The 17822-nt window shown below is 35.0% G+C and overlaps 1 protein-coding gene across 1 annotated transcript; it reads left to right on the top strand.

Annotated features, from left to right (window-relative positions):
• Positions 1-12320: 12320 nt before the first annotated feature.
• CSN2 (casein beta) lies at positions 12321-16365 on the top strand. Its single transcript, XM_078068235.1, has 6 exons — positions 12321-12371; positions 13087-13113; positions 13229-13255; positions 14312-14335; positions 14432-14476; positions 15760-16365. The coding sequence occupies exons 1-6, from the start codon at positions 12321-12323 to the stop codon at positions 16363-16365; spliced, it is 780 nt and encodes a 259-aa protein (XP_077924361.1).
• The last annotated feature ends 1457 nt before the right edge of the window (positions 16366-17822 follow it).

The following is a 17822-nucleotide window of genomic DNA, read 5'->3' as shown; positions in this document are numbered from 1 at the left end:
AAAAAATGTTAATCATTAGCCATCAGGGAAATCCAAATCAAAACCACATTGAGATACCACCTTACACCAGTTAGAATGGCAAAAATGGACAGGGAAAGAAACAACAAATGTTGGAGAGGTTGTGGAGAAAGGGGAACCCTCTTACACTTTTGGTGGGAATGCAAGTTGGTACAGCCACTTTGGAAAACAGTGTGGAGGTGCCTCAAAAATTTAAAAATAGAGCTACCCTATGACCCAACAATTGTACTACTGGGTATTTACCTCAAAGACACAGATGTAGTGAAAAGAAGGGCCATATGCACCCCAATGTTCATAGCAGCAATGTCTGCAATAACCAAACTGTGGAAAGAGCCAAGATGCCCTTCAACAGATGAATGGATAAAGAAGATGTGGTCCATATATACAATGGAATATTACTCAGCCATCAGAAAGGATGAATACCCAACTTTTACATCAACATGGATGGGACTGGAGGAGATTATGCTAAGTGAAATAAGTCAAGCAGAGAAAGTCAATTATCATATGGTTTCACTTATTTGTGGAACATAAGGAATAGCATGGAGGACATTAGGAGAAGGAAGGGAAAAATGGGGGGGGGAATTGGAGGGAGAGATGAACCATGAAAGACTATGGACTCTGAGAAATAAACAGGGTTTTGGGGGGGGGATTGGTTAGCCCAGTGATGGGTATAAAGGAGGGCACGTACTGCAAGGAGCACTGGGTGTTATACGAAAACATGGATTGTGGATCACCACATCAAAAACTAATGATGTATTGTATGGTGACTAACAAAACATAATAAAATTTAAAAAAATAAAAAAATAGAGGTAGCTGGAAAAAAAAAAGTTGATCTCAACCTTCATAGATGACTTTGAGGGTCTAAGACTTCAGTGGAAGAAGTAACTACAGATGTCCTTGAAATAGCAAAAGAACTAGAATTAGAAGTGGAGCCTGAAGATGTGACTGGATTGCGGCAATCTTGCGATAAAACTTTAAGGAATGAGGAGCTGCTTCTTATGGATGAGCAAAGAAAGTGATTGGTTTCTTGTTTCTTGAGATGGAATCTACTCCTGGTGAAGATGCTGTGAAGATTGTTGAGATGCCAACAGAAAACTTAGAATATTACATAAACTTAATTGATAAAGTAGCAGTGGGTTTTAAGAGGATTGACTCCAATTTTGAAAGAAGTTCTACTGTGGGTAAAATGCTGTCAAACAGCATCACGTGTTACAGAGAAATCATTCATGAAAGGAAAAGTCAATCAATGAGGCAAATTGTTATCTTCTTTTAAGAAATGCCACATCCACCACAGCCTTCAACAGCCATCACCCAGATCAGTCAGCAGTCATCAACATCAAGACAAAACCCTCCATCAGCAAAAAGATGACAACTCACTTAAAGCTCAGATGATGGTTTTCAATCTTTAGGAATAACGTATTTTTTAATAAAGGTATGCACATTGGTTTTTAGATGTAATGCTATTGTACACTTAATAGTCTACAACGTAGTGTAAACATAACTTTTATATGCACTGGGAAACCAAACAAGTTCATTTGGACTCTTATTATTGCAATATTCACTTTACTGTGTTGATATGGAACTGAACCTGCATTATCTCCAAGGTATGCCTGTAGTTAGGAATTTCCTTTATATTAACAAAGTAGATTGTGTTATAAAAAATTAAGTGACATTGTTGTGATGAGCACTGGCTATTGTATGTATGTGTTGAATCACTAAATTGTATACTTGAAATCAATATTACATTGTTTGTTAACTACCTGGAATTTAAATAAAAATTTTAATAAACAAACAAATAAATAATAAAAAGAAAAAAGTGTCAAAGAAATATTCTTAAAATGTTTGTTTAAAAAATAAAAAAAGATCTAATCCCTAGGCATCTGCCATTCTTCTAAACACTGTTCTAAACATATTATGTATATTATCTGCCCAAGACTATTGTAAAGTGGATTTTTTTTCACTGCTTTACAGATGAAGAGTTTCTTGAATTTCTAAAATCTTCATTTTGAATGCCCTGCCATCAAAAAGCAAGATCTTGGAACATAATAATAAAATAAAACCAACACAGTATACTGCTTCCAGTTTTTATTTGTTAATTATGCATTAAAAAACCTGATAAATAATGATAAATAAGAGTATTATGCTAATTAGAAAAAAATTCTTAAAAATATCTTATTTTAGTATCTTTAAAAATATTGTTTGGGGGGCGCCTGGGTGGCTCAGTCGTTAAGCATCTGCCTTCGGCTCAGGTCATGATCTCAGGGTCCTGGGATCGAGCCCCACATCAGGCTCTCTGCTCCGCGGGAAGCCTGCTTCTCCCTCTCCCACTCCCCCTGCTTGTGTTCCCTCTCTCACTGTGTCTCTCTCTGTCAAATAAATAAAATCTTTAAAAAAATATATATATTGTTTGAATTTTTTCTGCTAAGTAATATTATTTGGCTGTATAGACATTTTTCGTAGGTAAAAAGTATGAGAGAAAAGATGTATGAAAATATACCTTGTTTTCTAAAAGAAAGACAAAAAGTCCAGGCAGTGGATAATCTCAACACTGTTTAAACCTTGTTTCTCCATAATATGGTCGTTGTGTGGTTTAAAATACATGTAACCCATTTGGATTCTAAGAAATTACCATGATCACCTATTATTTTTCTGCCCAATTTTTGTACCCACATATTCTAAGGAGTGTTTTATACAGGATGATTCAGAACATGATAATAGGAAATGAAGATGTTAGTATGTGTATTGATTATTAACATTCTGTTTTTATGTAGGCTCACCTCTGCCATGATCTAGTTCTGTGTTTCAAGGAAGTTCTTAATTCTCTGAATGACTGAAAAAATAATCTTGGTCTTCAATTTTTATGTCATAAGATGATGACAATATATATACTATTGTGTGTACGTGTTACTGCAAAGTTTAGCAGTAATGTTTATAATAGAAAATATTACTATGTAGATGAAAGATGCTAAGTCAGAAAATACAAATTCAAGGAACTGTAGAGGCCAGGTGAGTGATTTAAATTAATAAACTAGAACTAGATATTCAAAATCTATAAAGAACTCATCAAACTCAACACCCCAAAACAAATAATCCAGTTAAGAAAAGGGCAGAAGATATGAATAGACACTTTTCCGAAGAAAACATCCAGATGGCTAACAGACACATGAACAGATGGTCAATATTACTCATCATCAGGGAATACAAATCAAAGCCACAATGAGATACCACCACACACCTGCCAGAATGGCTAAAATTAACAAAACAGGAAACAACAGATGTTGGCGAAGAGGTGGAGAAAGGGGAACTCTTTTGCATGGTTGGTGGGAATGCAAACTGGTGCAGCCACTGTGGAAAACAGCATGGAGGGTCCTCAAAATGTTAAAAAAAGAACTACTCTACAACCCAGCAATTGTACTACTAGTTATTTATCCAAAAGATAAAAAAATACTGATTTGAAGGGGTACATGCACCCCGATGTTTATAGCAGCATTATCAACAATAGCCAAACTATAGAGAGAGCCCAAATGTCCACAGACTGATGAATGGATAAAGAAGATGTGGTATATATACAATGGAATATTGCTCAGCCATCAAAAAGAATGAAATCTTGCCATTTGCAACAATGTGGATGGAGCTAGAGAGTATTACGCTAAATGAAAAAAGTCAGAGAAAGACAATCACCATATGATTTTACTCATGTGTGGAATTTAAGAAACAAAACAGATGAACATATGGGAAGGGGGGAAAAGAAGAGAAAAAAAGAGGGAAACAAACCATAAGAGAATCTTAATGGGTTAAGAATTCTAGATTGAGAAAACAGCTAGCAGAAAGGTCTCAGGTGGTAGCTCACTTACAGAGCCCGAGGAATAGCAAAGAGGTCAACAGGACAAGAGCAGGAAGTATATGGGGAATATAAAACATGAGGTCAGAGAAGCATCACGGGGCCTGATGAAGTAAGTTATTTTAGGTAATTATACTGATTTTGGATTTTAATCTGGCAGTGACAAGAAATCAATGGAAAAATTTATGGTAATAGAGTGAAATACTATGAATTGCATTTAAGAGCATCACCCTGACTTGGCCTTTAAAAATAACCTGAAGGGAAGAATCAGTGAGACAATTTGGAAGGCTATTTCTATAATTCACGTAAGCTATAACGGTGACTTGACCATGGTGGTAACACTGGAGGTAGTGAAAGTGTCAGATTCTGGATACCATTTGAAAATAGAGCCAAAGGGGGTACCCAGTAGGTTAAGCGCCCAACTCTTGGTTTCAGCTCACATCATGATCTCAGGGTCAGGAGATCGAGCCCCATGTTAGGCTCTGAGCTCAGCAAGGAGTCTCCTTGAGTTTCTCTCCCTCTCCCTCTACCCCTCCCCCCATCTAAAATAAATAAGTAAATCTTTAAAAAACAAAGAAGAAAAAGAAAATAAAGCCAAAGGAATCTGCTAGTGGATCAAATGGGGGTGTGAAAAAAAAGAGAATGGAGTCAAAGATGACTAGTAGTTTTGGCCTGAGCATTGACAGAAAGACAATTTTTTATTATATTCAAATAATCTCATGGAAAGAATTAAAATATTCCATCTAAATAAATAATGCTAAGATATCTATTTTTTTAAAGATTTAATTTATTTATTTGACAGAGAGAGACACAACAAGAGAGGGAACACAAGCAGGAGGAGTGGGAGAGGGAGAAGCAGGCTTCCTGCGGAGCAGGGAGCCCGATGTGGGGCTCCATCCCAGGACCCTGGGATCATGACCTGAGCCGAAGGCAGACGCTTAATGACTGAGCCACCCAGGTGCCCCTAAGATATCTATTCTTATCTAATAATTTGTTAGAGTTAATCAATTATATGTTATATTGTTCATAAACCTGGATCGTTATACAAATCCATACTATTTGTTATTTTATTTTCCTTCTCTCAACCCTGACTGTGTTTTGGAAGTTATTAAACAGTTTCTCAAATATTACTAAGGAAAAAGGTTTTTAGGATCAGCTCCATCTCTAAATAGCTGTAGTATCCTGAGAAAATAATGCAAATTCTCAGGTCCTAAGAGTCCTCGTCTGTAATTATATTTAAAACAACATATGAATGATATCTAGAGTCTCTTCCAGTTCTTACTTTCTGAACATTTTTGGTCCCTTTATTGTACCCTTTATCCTGTTTTATTTTTTAATCTATTTTGTTTCTTCAGGATGTTATTCACATGGTTTCAGCTATTTATCTTTATGCCTCACCCAAATCTCATGCTTGCATATTTCAGATTCATCACCCAATATAGGAAAGAACTTTAGCTGAACAAATTCTGTTTATGACAAATAGTCCTAGAACATCTTACATCTTGCTTTTGTTTTGTTTTGTTTTGTGTTTAAGCAGGCTCCATGTCCAGCATGGGGCTTGAACTCATAACCCTGAGATCAAGAATTGCATAGTCTATAGGCTGAGCCAGCCAGGTGCCCCACATCTTACTTTGATTGTATCTTGCTCTTCGGCCAGGGTTGTCACATAAAATTTCAATGGATGAAATTCTCATTTTACGTTTTGTAATTGGTAACTATTAAGTTATGTATTGGGAAAGCTTGACTTGCCCACACGATGCTTTGTTCCTTACTTGTTATTGTGTTCTGATGCTTACCGGCTGGTGGCACCAGGTGTTATCTTAAATCTCTGGCTTTTCCACTTTTCCTTGGACAAGCCTCTTTCTCTAGTGTATTTTTAGTGATTTCCTTTATCACTTGCCTATTTTTCTGGCCCAACTGAGTCCATAACTATACTGACTACTATAATTCAAAATTGGTGAGGGAGAGTTACAAGGAAATCCTGTAATTATTGCACAATATATCCAGCATATTGCTGAGAAAATAAAAAGGAAATGTTGAGTGAGTATGGCATGCTTGTTTTTCTTAGAAATTACACTTTTTTGCCAGTGGCCTTGGCAACTGAGGGCTAATACGTAAGAACACCCTGGGCAGCCAAAGTCTTTTCTACTTGGACCTATGATACTGGGGTCATTTCATCATTTCTTTTTACAGCTTCCTCCTGGTTCAATATGAACATAGTTTTAGAATGGATATTAGCTAAATAATTCAAATATACAGTAGATATTGACTTAAGTTTTCTAAGATATATAAAAGATATACGACAATCAGGAGTGTTCCCATCCCTCATACGTGTAGCATGATATGAATGCAAGTTATATTATCGTTATGCTACTACTCTCCTTGTTTACTTGTAAAGGGCATCTATCTGTGCTTAAGTCCTGAATATATCTACTATCTATTAATGATAAAAAAGAACATTGTAAAAATTAGTGTTATACACGATTAGATAATTACATTATGAACAGCAACCACTAAAGAGGCAAAGAAATTTGAAGACTGCTTTTGTAAGTAGGTACATATTAAGTACTTTTGAGGCCTGCCTCAGACTTTATTGTAGTACTTCTGGCAAATTCTCCTCTCTGCACTTCAGTTTCCTTTCTTCCTTCCATCTTCTGTTCTTCCACAAGCATTAGCTGATAAACATTGACTTACTGCAAAAGATATGGGCCCACACCTGAGCAGTCCCATTTTAATAAATGTGTACTGTTAGCATTCGTTCTCTAGAAGTAGTTACTCTCTAAATGTTACCCTCCATCCTAAAACCCTTCAAAAATTTCCATTGTCAACAGAATAGAATTCATTTTCTTTAGGAGCCCAGGATGCTTTGCCCTTCCTTATCTGACCTCTTCCTCTTTCTCTGTTCTCATCTCCATCTATTGTCTTCCTTGTACTTCATTTCCCAGATTCACTACTTGATTAATTTGTAGTTACTCATTTCTCACATCCAAGGCCCCATTCTTCCTTTCCTTTTAGCCTAAAACTTTCTTCCATCCTCAGGTCAAATTCCTCTTGATCTGGCTTCAAGATTCTGCTCAGGATTCACAGCTCCATCCTTTTTCCTTCTCCCATCCATCAGCTAAAATGAACTAGGTATTTCCTTTGTGTCTATTATACCTTATGATAGCTTTATTTAAATATTTATTACATTTCATAATGAGTGCATTTCCATATTTGTTTTCCCATGAAGGCTCTGATCTCCTTCACGACAAGAATTACACCTTTTTATTTACTGTTGCATTCTTGGAAACTAGCAAAATGCCTGGCAAAACATAGACATTTAATATGGAATACATTTCATTCTTTGTCTTCAGCAACCACATGTCCACCTATCTTCAGCATTCTGCATGCATGACTATCCTCTGGATGTACTCATCACTCAGAAATTCTCCTCTAGAAATGTTGAAATTCCCATCTGGTCAAAAGCTCTTGCCTGTACTTCTAGAGATTGCTTACTCTCATTTGGCCTGGTTTTTGCCTTTTTTCTTACTTCTAGTCATTCGAACCCTTTTTAGTGTTCTGGTTTATTACTCAACTACTAACCTCTCTGACTTCCTAGCTCAACCAGTACTTCATGGTTAGTCATTTCAGACCAAACACAGTCAATCCCTCTCCCTACCCGGACAATTCTCTTGACCTATTGATATTATATTGCAACCATCTTGCCATACATCTACTTGGGTAAAGAAAACAATTTGGTATATAATCTCATTTGGGTATTACTGCTATAGATACTTCTATTCATTTTCAATTTTCACATTAACCAGAATTTTCTTCTTTTTTAAATATCCCAAGCCCATAACTGTTTACCTCACTGTCAGTTGAGAACCCCCATCCTCCACCTCACTGGAAAATTAAGATCATTTAATTTCAAGTTCTCTGCCATGTACTTCAAAATATGTATTATATTAACTCATCTTCTCCTCCTCTTCTGCTGTCTCAGGAAAACTGGTACATTTTGTACAGGCCTAATTCTTTTGGCTATGACCCCAATCCTACTGGAATTTGCTTCATCAATTTATTTCCACACCTTTGGTGGTTTTCAGCTTCCTCACCACTGGCTTCTTTATTTTATTTATTTTTTAAAAGATTTTTATTTATTTATTTAGCAGAGATAGAGAGAGAGCACAGGTAGGCAGAGGGAGAGGGAGAAGCAGGCTCTCCGCTGAGCAAGGAGCCCGATGCGGGGCTCGATTCCAAGACCCTGGGATTGTGACCTGAGCCAAAGGCAGCTGCTTAACTGACTGAACCACCCAGGTGCCCCTGACCGCTTTATTTTGAGCCACAAATCTCTATCCTAAAATTACTTTCCTGTGATTCTGGTTGTCCCTATTGGTATAGATACCCTTCCATGGGTGTCCTTACTTCCTCTTCTAAAATCTAAGAAGAGTAGTGTTGCTTTTAATTCCCCCCCCACATTACTTGCTTCTTAACCACTTGTAGTGCATCCCGATGGTTTCAGTGATAATGACTCCTATGTCCAAAAACCCCCTCCTTGTTTCCACCTTTGTCCCCATCTGTGTTGCATTTTCACTCTTACCTCCACTTGTTTCTTCTAGTTATTTCCTCCCATGACTTCCATGACCTTCTATTCTCTTTTCCTTGATACTTTGTATTTTTCCTATTTCCTTTTGCTCTACCAGCCCCAAATAACAAGAAACACTTGAGTTCTATTCTTAGACAATTTATTTTCTCACTTGCACACTTTCCCTAGGGAAGTTCATTTATTCTTTGTCTGGAAAAAAAATTTCTACAGTTGTACTTATGACTTCTTTGAGCATCACATTTAACTGACAATACCTTCTGGACACCTTCAAACTTACTATGTTCAAGGTTTAACACTTTCTAATTTCAGCCTGGTTTCTTATCTTGGTTTACAATATGACCAAATTTTCAGTCACATAGGCATATGTTATTCATTAATTTCCCTGATGTCTCACATTTCTTATATTTTAATGACACATTTGTTTTCTCATTGCCTAAGAAGCCCAGTACCATCTTTCTAGTTGATGTCATTATGATGTCTGTCTTTGACTATTGTAATAACATGTTAATCACATGTTACTATAATAACCTCCTTTACTAGGTTACCCTGAGATATTGTCATAAAGTCATAAAATTCAAGAAATTTCACAATCCTCCCTTCTTTCAAATCTCTAATATCTTCCCTTATTTCCAGTGAATTATGTCACCCTGAATCATTGAAATTCAAAGGCATTAAGATCTGACTCCTGTGTATCCTGAAGTACAGAACCCATCAAACCTGGTATTTTTCTCTTCAAGCTCCTGTCTTTCCTTCAGCCAAAACACTTTATTCACATTTAGTCATCTTTTAAAATTCTACTTATTTTTTTAAGATTTAACCAAAATAGCAGCTCTTTAATGACCAGTTCCCCTGCCCACACTCAGCGCCAATGCCCCATTCCTCCAATTCAGGCATAATTAAATTCTACACATTTAAGCACAAATGCTACATGGAGAGCTAAATTTTATAACAGAATTTATAAAGGGAGTTAAAACATGGACACTGCATACGATCAAACAGAAATACATGTAGTCAGACATATCTAGTTTTAAATGGCATCTTTGCCATTAACAAACTATGATTTTGGGGCAAGTTACTCAATCTCTTGTTGTCTCAATTTCTTCAACCAAAATATGGAGAGGACAGCTACCTCATGATGTTTTTGTAAAGATTATACAAGATAATCTCTGTAAAATGCACAGTGCCTGGAATAGGGGTGATACTAAGTATAAAAAATAAAGGTTATTATTATGCCTAAGATAGAAAAAGGTAATCAGTACTTATCAGGTAAATAAGTCTCCATGACATTTTGCAAAATTTTTGTGACAGATTCACCAAGGATTTTAAATATCCCAGCTATCCAGGTAGAGTCTTTTTCTGTGATGTTTCATTACAGAGGAAGGTTTATTCCTCTTGTGTACAGAATATTGGTTTGAAGTGAACGATTTATTTTTTCCCAATCAAGTGGTCCTGGGAGCTAAGCAGTTTGCCTTACATGACTAAACTACCATCATGGACTTGTTATCTTGTCAGTTCCTCCACTGCAGCATAAAACACTAACAACTGCTCAGGTTAGCATGAAATTGTGCCCTTTGTGAAGCCCCTGTGTATCTCTGATGTTCATATAGAATTCCCCCCACAATTAAGATCTTGAGGACCCACCAAGTGCTAAAGAGACTTAATTGCATTCACAATGAGTTGGGGATTGGGCCAGAGTCTCAATGTCTTCCAGTCATTGTTTTAGTTATTAGACAATTACATTTCCTGAACAGATTTCCTTTATTGGTTTGTGAATTGCTCCCTTGTTAAACTGCTCCCCAGAATTTCTGGGGACAGATAATGGGCAGAAATCATATTCTAATCATGTGGACTTCTTGGAATTGAAGCTCACTATTGATTTTATCTCAAACCGCAAAATTAGCATACCACCAAATACAGTATATAAACCACCACAAAAGCAGACAGACCATCATCCACTTGGCTTCCCTTTCACTTCTTGTCCTCCATCTTGGAAAACAGGTAAGAATTTCAGATTTAAATCTGATGTATTCTCTCTTCACCTTTATTTCAAACTAGGCTGAGATATATGAAGAAAATAATTGCTTAAAATATAGTCTTTGTAATAAGGGTATTTAAAGTAGTGCTGACACTATTTTCAAAATTTAGGTTAAAAAAATAGAAATGTCTATAGAGATTTGGTAAAAATTATGACTGCATGAGCTTTATGAGTCTAAAAAATGTAGTAACAATGATTACTGTTGTTTTAGTACAAGGCCAGTTAACAGGCTATATTAAAAAATCTATTTCTTGAATTAATAAGTCTTCCAATTTGGTTAAACATACAGCAACAATAAAAGAAGATATATTTAAATTATTTTTTGGGAATATGAATAATTAATGGGAAACCTTTATCCCACAGTAGTTTTAGAGGGAACATTGAGTCAAGATATGGCAGGACATGTTTCGGGATGTGCACTACTTGAAATGTTTATAAATATTTTTTCAGAAGTATGTATTCATTAAACTTCCTTAGTGTCTCCAACATCCCACTTTATCAATTGGTTTATAATAGTTCAAAATATTATTAAAATAGACATATGAAATACAGAATTAAGTTAAAAAATATTTTACTTTGTAAGAAAATTCTAGATGGGACAGAGATGACTTGGAAACAAAAGCAAAGGAAAGAGAAGATTTGAAAGAAAGAGTACTTTAGAATCCATTGGTCAAAATGAAGTTCTGGTTAAAAAATTGGTATATAAAATGCTAATTATAAAATATAGAAAATGAGATGAGATCCTTCCTACACATAACGACCTCTAATAGGATACTATATTCTTTTTTTTTTTTTTTGAGTCCTGACAATAAGAAATTATTTGGAAACTTATGGAGCTCTTAAGCAAAGCAAAATTAAGATTTATATAGTATCCATGAAAAAGATCTAGAAAAAAATGTCTTTTCCTGAAGAAAGAGCATAATCTTCAGGCTTCAAATATTGGAAAGGATATTTTGCCGATTGATTAGGGACTTTTTTCATGAAATGTTTTTAGTTCAGAAACTTAGTTTAAATATCTGAGACTTAAGATTGCATGCTAAGTGATATTAGTGGCACAAACATTATTTTGTATAAGAAACTATAGAAATGCTACAAAATCAAGCATTTAGTACATTTTGGTTATATAGGTTAACATGTATATTAGGTTATACTACAAAAAGAAGTAGCCTGGAGTGGGGATTGGGCAAGAGGATAAGTGGAGGAAATAAAGGAAATGCTCCAATGAAAATCTCAGTCTAATTGGAAATAATGAGAAATAATTAAAAAACCAATATTCGTGGAAACAATTTGGTTTAGTAAAAAAAAAAAAAAGATAAAAAGAAAATATGATCTTCTTTGTATACATTTTCTTTGATCAGTCTCTTCCAGATGGAACTGAGGCTCTATCAGGGCTGAGACCTTAAAATTTTGTTTGCTGCTATCATCCCAGCACCTAGACAGTGTCTGGCAATAAAAGGTGTTAGATAAATATTTTTGAACAAATGAATCGATTAATAAATGTTTCTGTAAATACCTTGAACTTTTTTCGGTCTTTCACAAAAACTCAACCATAGTGCTGTAAATGAGATAAAAAAGAATGAGATAGGGTAGAGGTGATGGCTGAAAAAATCTGAATGGTTGGCCATGAGGTAAGAAAATGATTTGTAAGTAAGGATCCATAGTAGACTTTGACCCTGCCTATATGATAAAGCGTCTATTAGTATTTTTTCTAAAATGCAGTTATTTTTATTATGTATTATCTTTAGTTTCTTTAAAAGGAAAGCAATCTTAGCTAAATAAGAAAATAGATTGACCAATATATTGCCATTCTTTCATTTCCCCATTGACAAGACTTGCTAGCCATGAAGATCCTAATCCTTGCCTGCCTGGTGGCTCTTGCTCTTGCAAGAGAGGTAAGCAAATGTCTAAATAATTAAGATATAATAGAATATCTGCCTATGTTAGAGAAGAACATCAGCAACATTGTTAAAGTACAAATAAAGCAGAATTTCAACAGATTCATTTGCACTTCCTAGAAAATCATTTACATTCATCCACTATTTCAGCAGTGTGCAGTAGGGGCATAAATCTGGGTCAAATGTTTTCTATACCACTGTGCCACCAGTTCCTAAAGGAAAAGGAAATGGACAGATAAGCAAACAGACAAAACAAAAAGAGACAGATATAAAAATGACAATAATAATATTGCACAGATATGATTGCATGCATGTGCAACCTAGATAAATATATCTTATTCCAGTGATAAAATATATGTATCTCTTACCTCACGGCACTGGGCCCAATTCTACCTGTGTCTACCCAAAGACACTGAATAATTATAATCATAAATATATTTGTAATACTAATAAACTGCTTAAAACAAAGTAAAATAACTGTTACCCATCAAAAACTGTATATTCACGTAAGATAAAAATATATCAATAAATTTACTAAATATAAAAGACATAAAAAAACTACCTTTCGAGACTCTCAATAATCATTTTTTTATTTCTTAAATTTGTGAAATAGCTCTGCATAAGAAGATAAAAATTAAACAGGAAAAATGTTTAATAATGAGTTACCTATGGAAACCAAAATGGTGTTTGTTTTTTTATTTTCCTGTTACAGAAGGAAGAACTCACTGTATCCACTGAGGTAAGATGTTTTTATTCACAAAAAAAAATTTTCAGCCATAAAATATTAACATTCTGCAATGATCTAGGAAAAGGCCGTTGTTGATTGTTTTATTTTTTTGTTTTTTCTTTTACAGACTGTGGAAAGCCTTTCAAGCAGTGAGGTAAAGACAACATTTTCAGAGGCAATTTCCCAGTTTTGGAACAGTAAAATGCTGTGTTATCTTTCTATTGTGTTTCATTAGGACAGTTAGGTCAAAGCAGCTCTGTTCTGACATAAGTTTTGATGTAAATTTCTATTATTTTTTTCCCATTGCATATGCGTAAGGACAGAATAAGTATCTGGAGAATTCAATATTCTAGCACTTCCTAAGTGGGCTCGCTACTTGAAATTGTGTCATCGTGACCCCCTCTTTTTTTTTTTAATGAACTGTGCAGTCCTGTTTTCTGTCTTGAGCTCTCTTTACCCTGTCCTCATTCCCTATTCTGATATTTATCAAGCGCCTTCTGTGGATCAGACATTGACTAGGAGCTGTGGCACAAACGAAAAAAGGGGTGCTGCCCAAAGTAAAGAGCAGAATATGTGAGCAGACATGTGAATGGACACATTTTGTAACTACAATAGTCACTTTAGTAAATAAGAGATGGTGAGAGGTAGTGTAGTCCTAAATCTGCCTGGGAGAATCAGGTAGGTATTTTACCCTGGCACCACTCTTTTTGGATATGTCGTTACCTGTGAGTTAAATTGTACATCAGTATACTTTGTCTCTCTACAAGGCTATCAGTCCCTTAAGCAAGGCATTTATTTCTTATAATTAGTTTGAAGTGTAATAAGTAACCTAAGAATGATTAAAAGAATTAAAAGATAAAATTCATATTATCAATGAATATTATTCTTTTAGAATCAGATAGAGACTAGCAATCATTTGTTGTCCTAGGAAAGGAGCATGGTGATAGAGAGAAATCAACATCTATTAAATACCTCTTTTTGTACTATGTTCACTGATTTTCTTTTCTTATGTAACTGCATTCATTTCTCTTATACAACAAGCTTATGCAGAACAGTGCAACATCTAAGCTTCAGCAATTATCCTGAGTTTTTAATATTATCAAACAAGGTGTGCACGTTAACCTATTACATGCCTTCATTTTCTGATTTGTATTGACAAAGAAGAAACATTCATAAAACTAAAACTAATTTTATTTTTATTTTTCTGAAGGAATCTATTACACACATCAACAAGGTAATAGTTTCATATTTACATGTACTTATTTTCAAAATTTCCTACACTTAATTTTTATAGGTGGTAACATTTCCTTATATGTGATTTGGTTTTTAGCAGAAACTTGAGAATTTCAAGCATGAGGAACAGCAGCAAAGAAAGGTAATTTATTCATGATAAGTATATTTCTAAAATTATTATGGAATATAATACATACAAAATGTGTATGTGTTCACTCTAAAGGATGATAATAAAATAAATGCCAGTGAAGAAATTAAGTTTTGACACAGTCAAAATATTTTGAAGACACAAATGCATCTTTCAAACTCACAATCAATTTACAGAGTTTAGAATCAAAACCGAAGAATAATTCTTGATTTACTCACATTTCCAGCTGGTTCCCCTTAGTCTCAAGATGGATATTCTGATGAAAGAGAATGAAAAGGCAATACGGCACATTTATTAGCTGTATGCCTTTGACCCCACGTTTCTCTGTACTTAGTTTCCTTTTCTGTAAACTGAGCCTATTCCTAACCCCACAGTATTGATAAGCTGGCACACAGTGAATAGTCAATGATTTTATATAACATTTTGTAGGTTTTATATTAACATTTACAAATACATGTTCTTAAAAGAATTTCCATTACACCAATGAGAGAAGTAAGGTACAGAACAATTGAGTGACAATATCACAGTTATTAAATAGTAGAGCTTGTTTAAAATTAAGGATTCTCTTCGACAACATAAAATTCTTCATTTAATTAAATTATACTTGTGGTAACATATTTCTCTAATTGTAATATTTCAACTTCCCTATTTTTATCAATGAAGTTGTATTGTTCGAAACTTAAGCCAAATATTTCCTAAATCAAAATGAATTTACAAATGGATGCCTCTCGGAAGACTCAAGATAACTAACTACCTTCTCCCAAGAGAAGTAGTGCTAGAAGGTGGCTGGTGTTAAGTAACTCCGTGAATTAAGCTGTAAAGTAAGATTTAATTGTCATTAAAACAACAGCAGCCACAACAAATAAACTTTGGAGTTACCCCTCTAAGTCTTTTTAAATAGATCTTTATCATATGAACACAATTTGCTCTATTATCAAAACATTATGTTGAAAAGTCCATGAAGATCAAAGTGGACAGATACCGCTATCTAGGCGATTCAGAAAAAGGTGAAATAAGTCTTGAAATCTCCAAACACTGATTTCAGTTTGATCTGTGGACTCACCTATGAAGGGAACGAGTTAATGAGAAATCCCTCAATGAGCATTTTACTCATTAGTCTTCACCTGACTGAAAATTATCTCTTAATCAAATCAGTCAAAGATTTTCCTTCTCTCTTTTCACTCAGTTATGGTTGTTCAAAAGACAGGAGGTTAATTCATCACAAATGACTGTTATGGTTGAATCATGGACTCAAAGATTCTTTTCCTTCTTTCCAGGATGAACGCCAGAATAAAATCCACCCCCTTTCCCAACAACAGCCTCTAATCCATCCTTATGCTGATCCCATCCCTTACGCTGTCCTTCCACAGAATGTCCTGCCTCTTGCTCAGCCTGCTGTGGTGATGCCTTTCCCTCAGCCTGAAATAACGGAAGTCCCCAAAGTTAAGGAGAACATCTTTCCTAGGCGCCACGTGATGCCCTTTCTTAAATCTCCAGTAGTGCCCTTTTTGAACAGCCAAATCCAGAATCTCGCTGGTCTTGAAAATCTCTACTTTCCTCAGCCTCGGCCTCAGCCTCATCCTCTGCCTCTGCCCCTGCCCCTTCCTCTGCCTCTGCTCCAGCCCCTGATGCACCAGATCCCCCAGCCTCTTCCTCAGACTCACATGCTTACTCCTCAGCCACTGCTGTCCATCCCACAGTCCAAAGTCCTGCCTTTTCCCCAGCAAGTGATGCCCTACCCCCAGACGGACATGCCCCTACAAGCCTTTCTGCTGTTCCAGGAGCCTTCCCATGAGGCCCATCCTGTGACTCAACCGATTGCCCCAGTTTACAACTCTGCTATTGTAAGTCCAAACTTACTAGCTTTGCTGTCTCACTTATGACATGAATATGGTGATAGAGGAAGTAAGTGAGAACTCTAGAATGAAAGAATAAATGAATAATGAATGGATCTAAAATGCACTTTGTTTAGATCAGTGAATCTCAATACTAGCAACATAATAGAAAAACCTGTAGAACTTTCTCTTCCTAAAATCCCAATGTCTGGGCCTACCTGCTGAGATTCTTATGTAATTGTTCTGATCTTCTATGTAGAAGATACTATTGGGAACAAATTGTTTCAGGAGATTCTGATTTAATTGATCTGTTGAGAATTTGGATAAAGAGGATTAAGGCTTATTAAAGCTGGAATTAAATTTGATAGTCTGATTGGGCTTACAATAAAGAAGGCTTATTATTTTCTACAATTTTGAAGTTTTCCTTGTGCATGTCTATTCTGCAGATGCCTTATTTCACATCTCGTTTTTGACATGTATACATATGATGGTAAACAATTGAGATAATTATTTCATTACTCAAAGAATTCTTAGGGAAAGTGTCTTTGTGTCTTTGCCAAAATGTGAATTGTATATTTATTTATTTTGCTTTTTAATTTTTTTTAATTTTTAAGGTTTAAGAGAATTTCAAAGCTAATGTCCCTTCCTCACTTTTGGTAAGTTTTGGGAGTTTGGAGGTTAGACTGATCATTTTTATAGATAATATCTTTTTAGATTTCATTCTCCTGGATAAGTCCAAGACAGTGATAAACTTTGTCAATACACCAACTTATTTATTACTGATCAAAGTGTCATGGGTGTCTCAATGGTTGACTAAGATCTACTGACCTGAAAGTGTGTATCAAATTTTAATTAAGTGCTATTGACAGATCTGCATTCAAGTGCCTGTGTTCTGATCCTTGATTATCATCATTTTTTTAGGAAAAACTGGAAATAGTTTCTCCTACTTTTATGTGAATATATTTGAGATTTTTTTAAAAGATCACTTTCATTCTCATTTCTAACTTAGGCTTCATAACTTCAATTGTTTTTGTCTCACTTAAAATTTACATATTACCCTTTAATTCATGACTCAAAATAAAATTAATTATTCCAGGTATGAGGTTTAAAAAGAGGAGAGAATATAGCTTTGGGATTCCTAAAATACAACTCTGTCTATGATCAGGATAGGCTAGACATTTCACTAAAACAATATCAGGTGAGCTGATATTTAATCATATAGGAATTTTTATATTCCTTCAAGGTAGGGCTCAACAGTTTGCATTTGTAACAAAATTTGTCTTGTAAATTAACCACACCAAAATTACAAATGAGGAGGGATGAATAATTATAGCCTATAATGTAACTAATTCTATATGTGCTTTATATTCTACAGAATTGACTGTGACTGGAAATGTGGCATCTTTTCACTTGGCATCCTGATAGCAAAAATTAATAACTTTTAAATGAATCTACATGGAAAAAATGAAAGATTTTTCCTTTATTTATTTTATGTACTATATGGC

Source organism: Halichoerus grypus, chromosome 3, assembly GCF_964656455.1.
Source record: "Halichoerus grypus chromosome 3, mHalGry1.hap1.1, whole genome shotgun sequence".
In the NCBI taxonomy this organism is placed as follows: domain Eukaryota; kingdom Metazoa; phylum Chordata; class Mammalia; order Carnivora; family Phocidae; genus Halichoerus; species Halichoerus grypus.
The sequence above is the reverse complement of the archived record's forward strand: the minus strand, read 5'-3'. Positions and strand labels throughout refer to the sequence as shown.

Coding starts and splice junctions, on each gene's coding strand:
- CSN2 (XM_078068235.1), top strand. CDS start 12,321: ATGAAGATCCTAATCCTTGCCTGCCTGGTGGCTCTTGCTCTTGCAAGA. Junction 13,256..14,311: donor AAAGCCTTTCAAGCAGTGAG/GTAAAGACAACA, acceptor ATTTTTCTGAAG/GAATCTATTACACACATCAA. Junction 14,336..14,431: donor CTATTACACACATCAACAAG/GTAATAGTTTCA, acceptor TTTGGTTTTTAG/CAGAAACTTGAGAATTTCAA.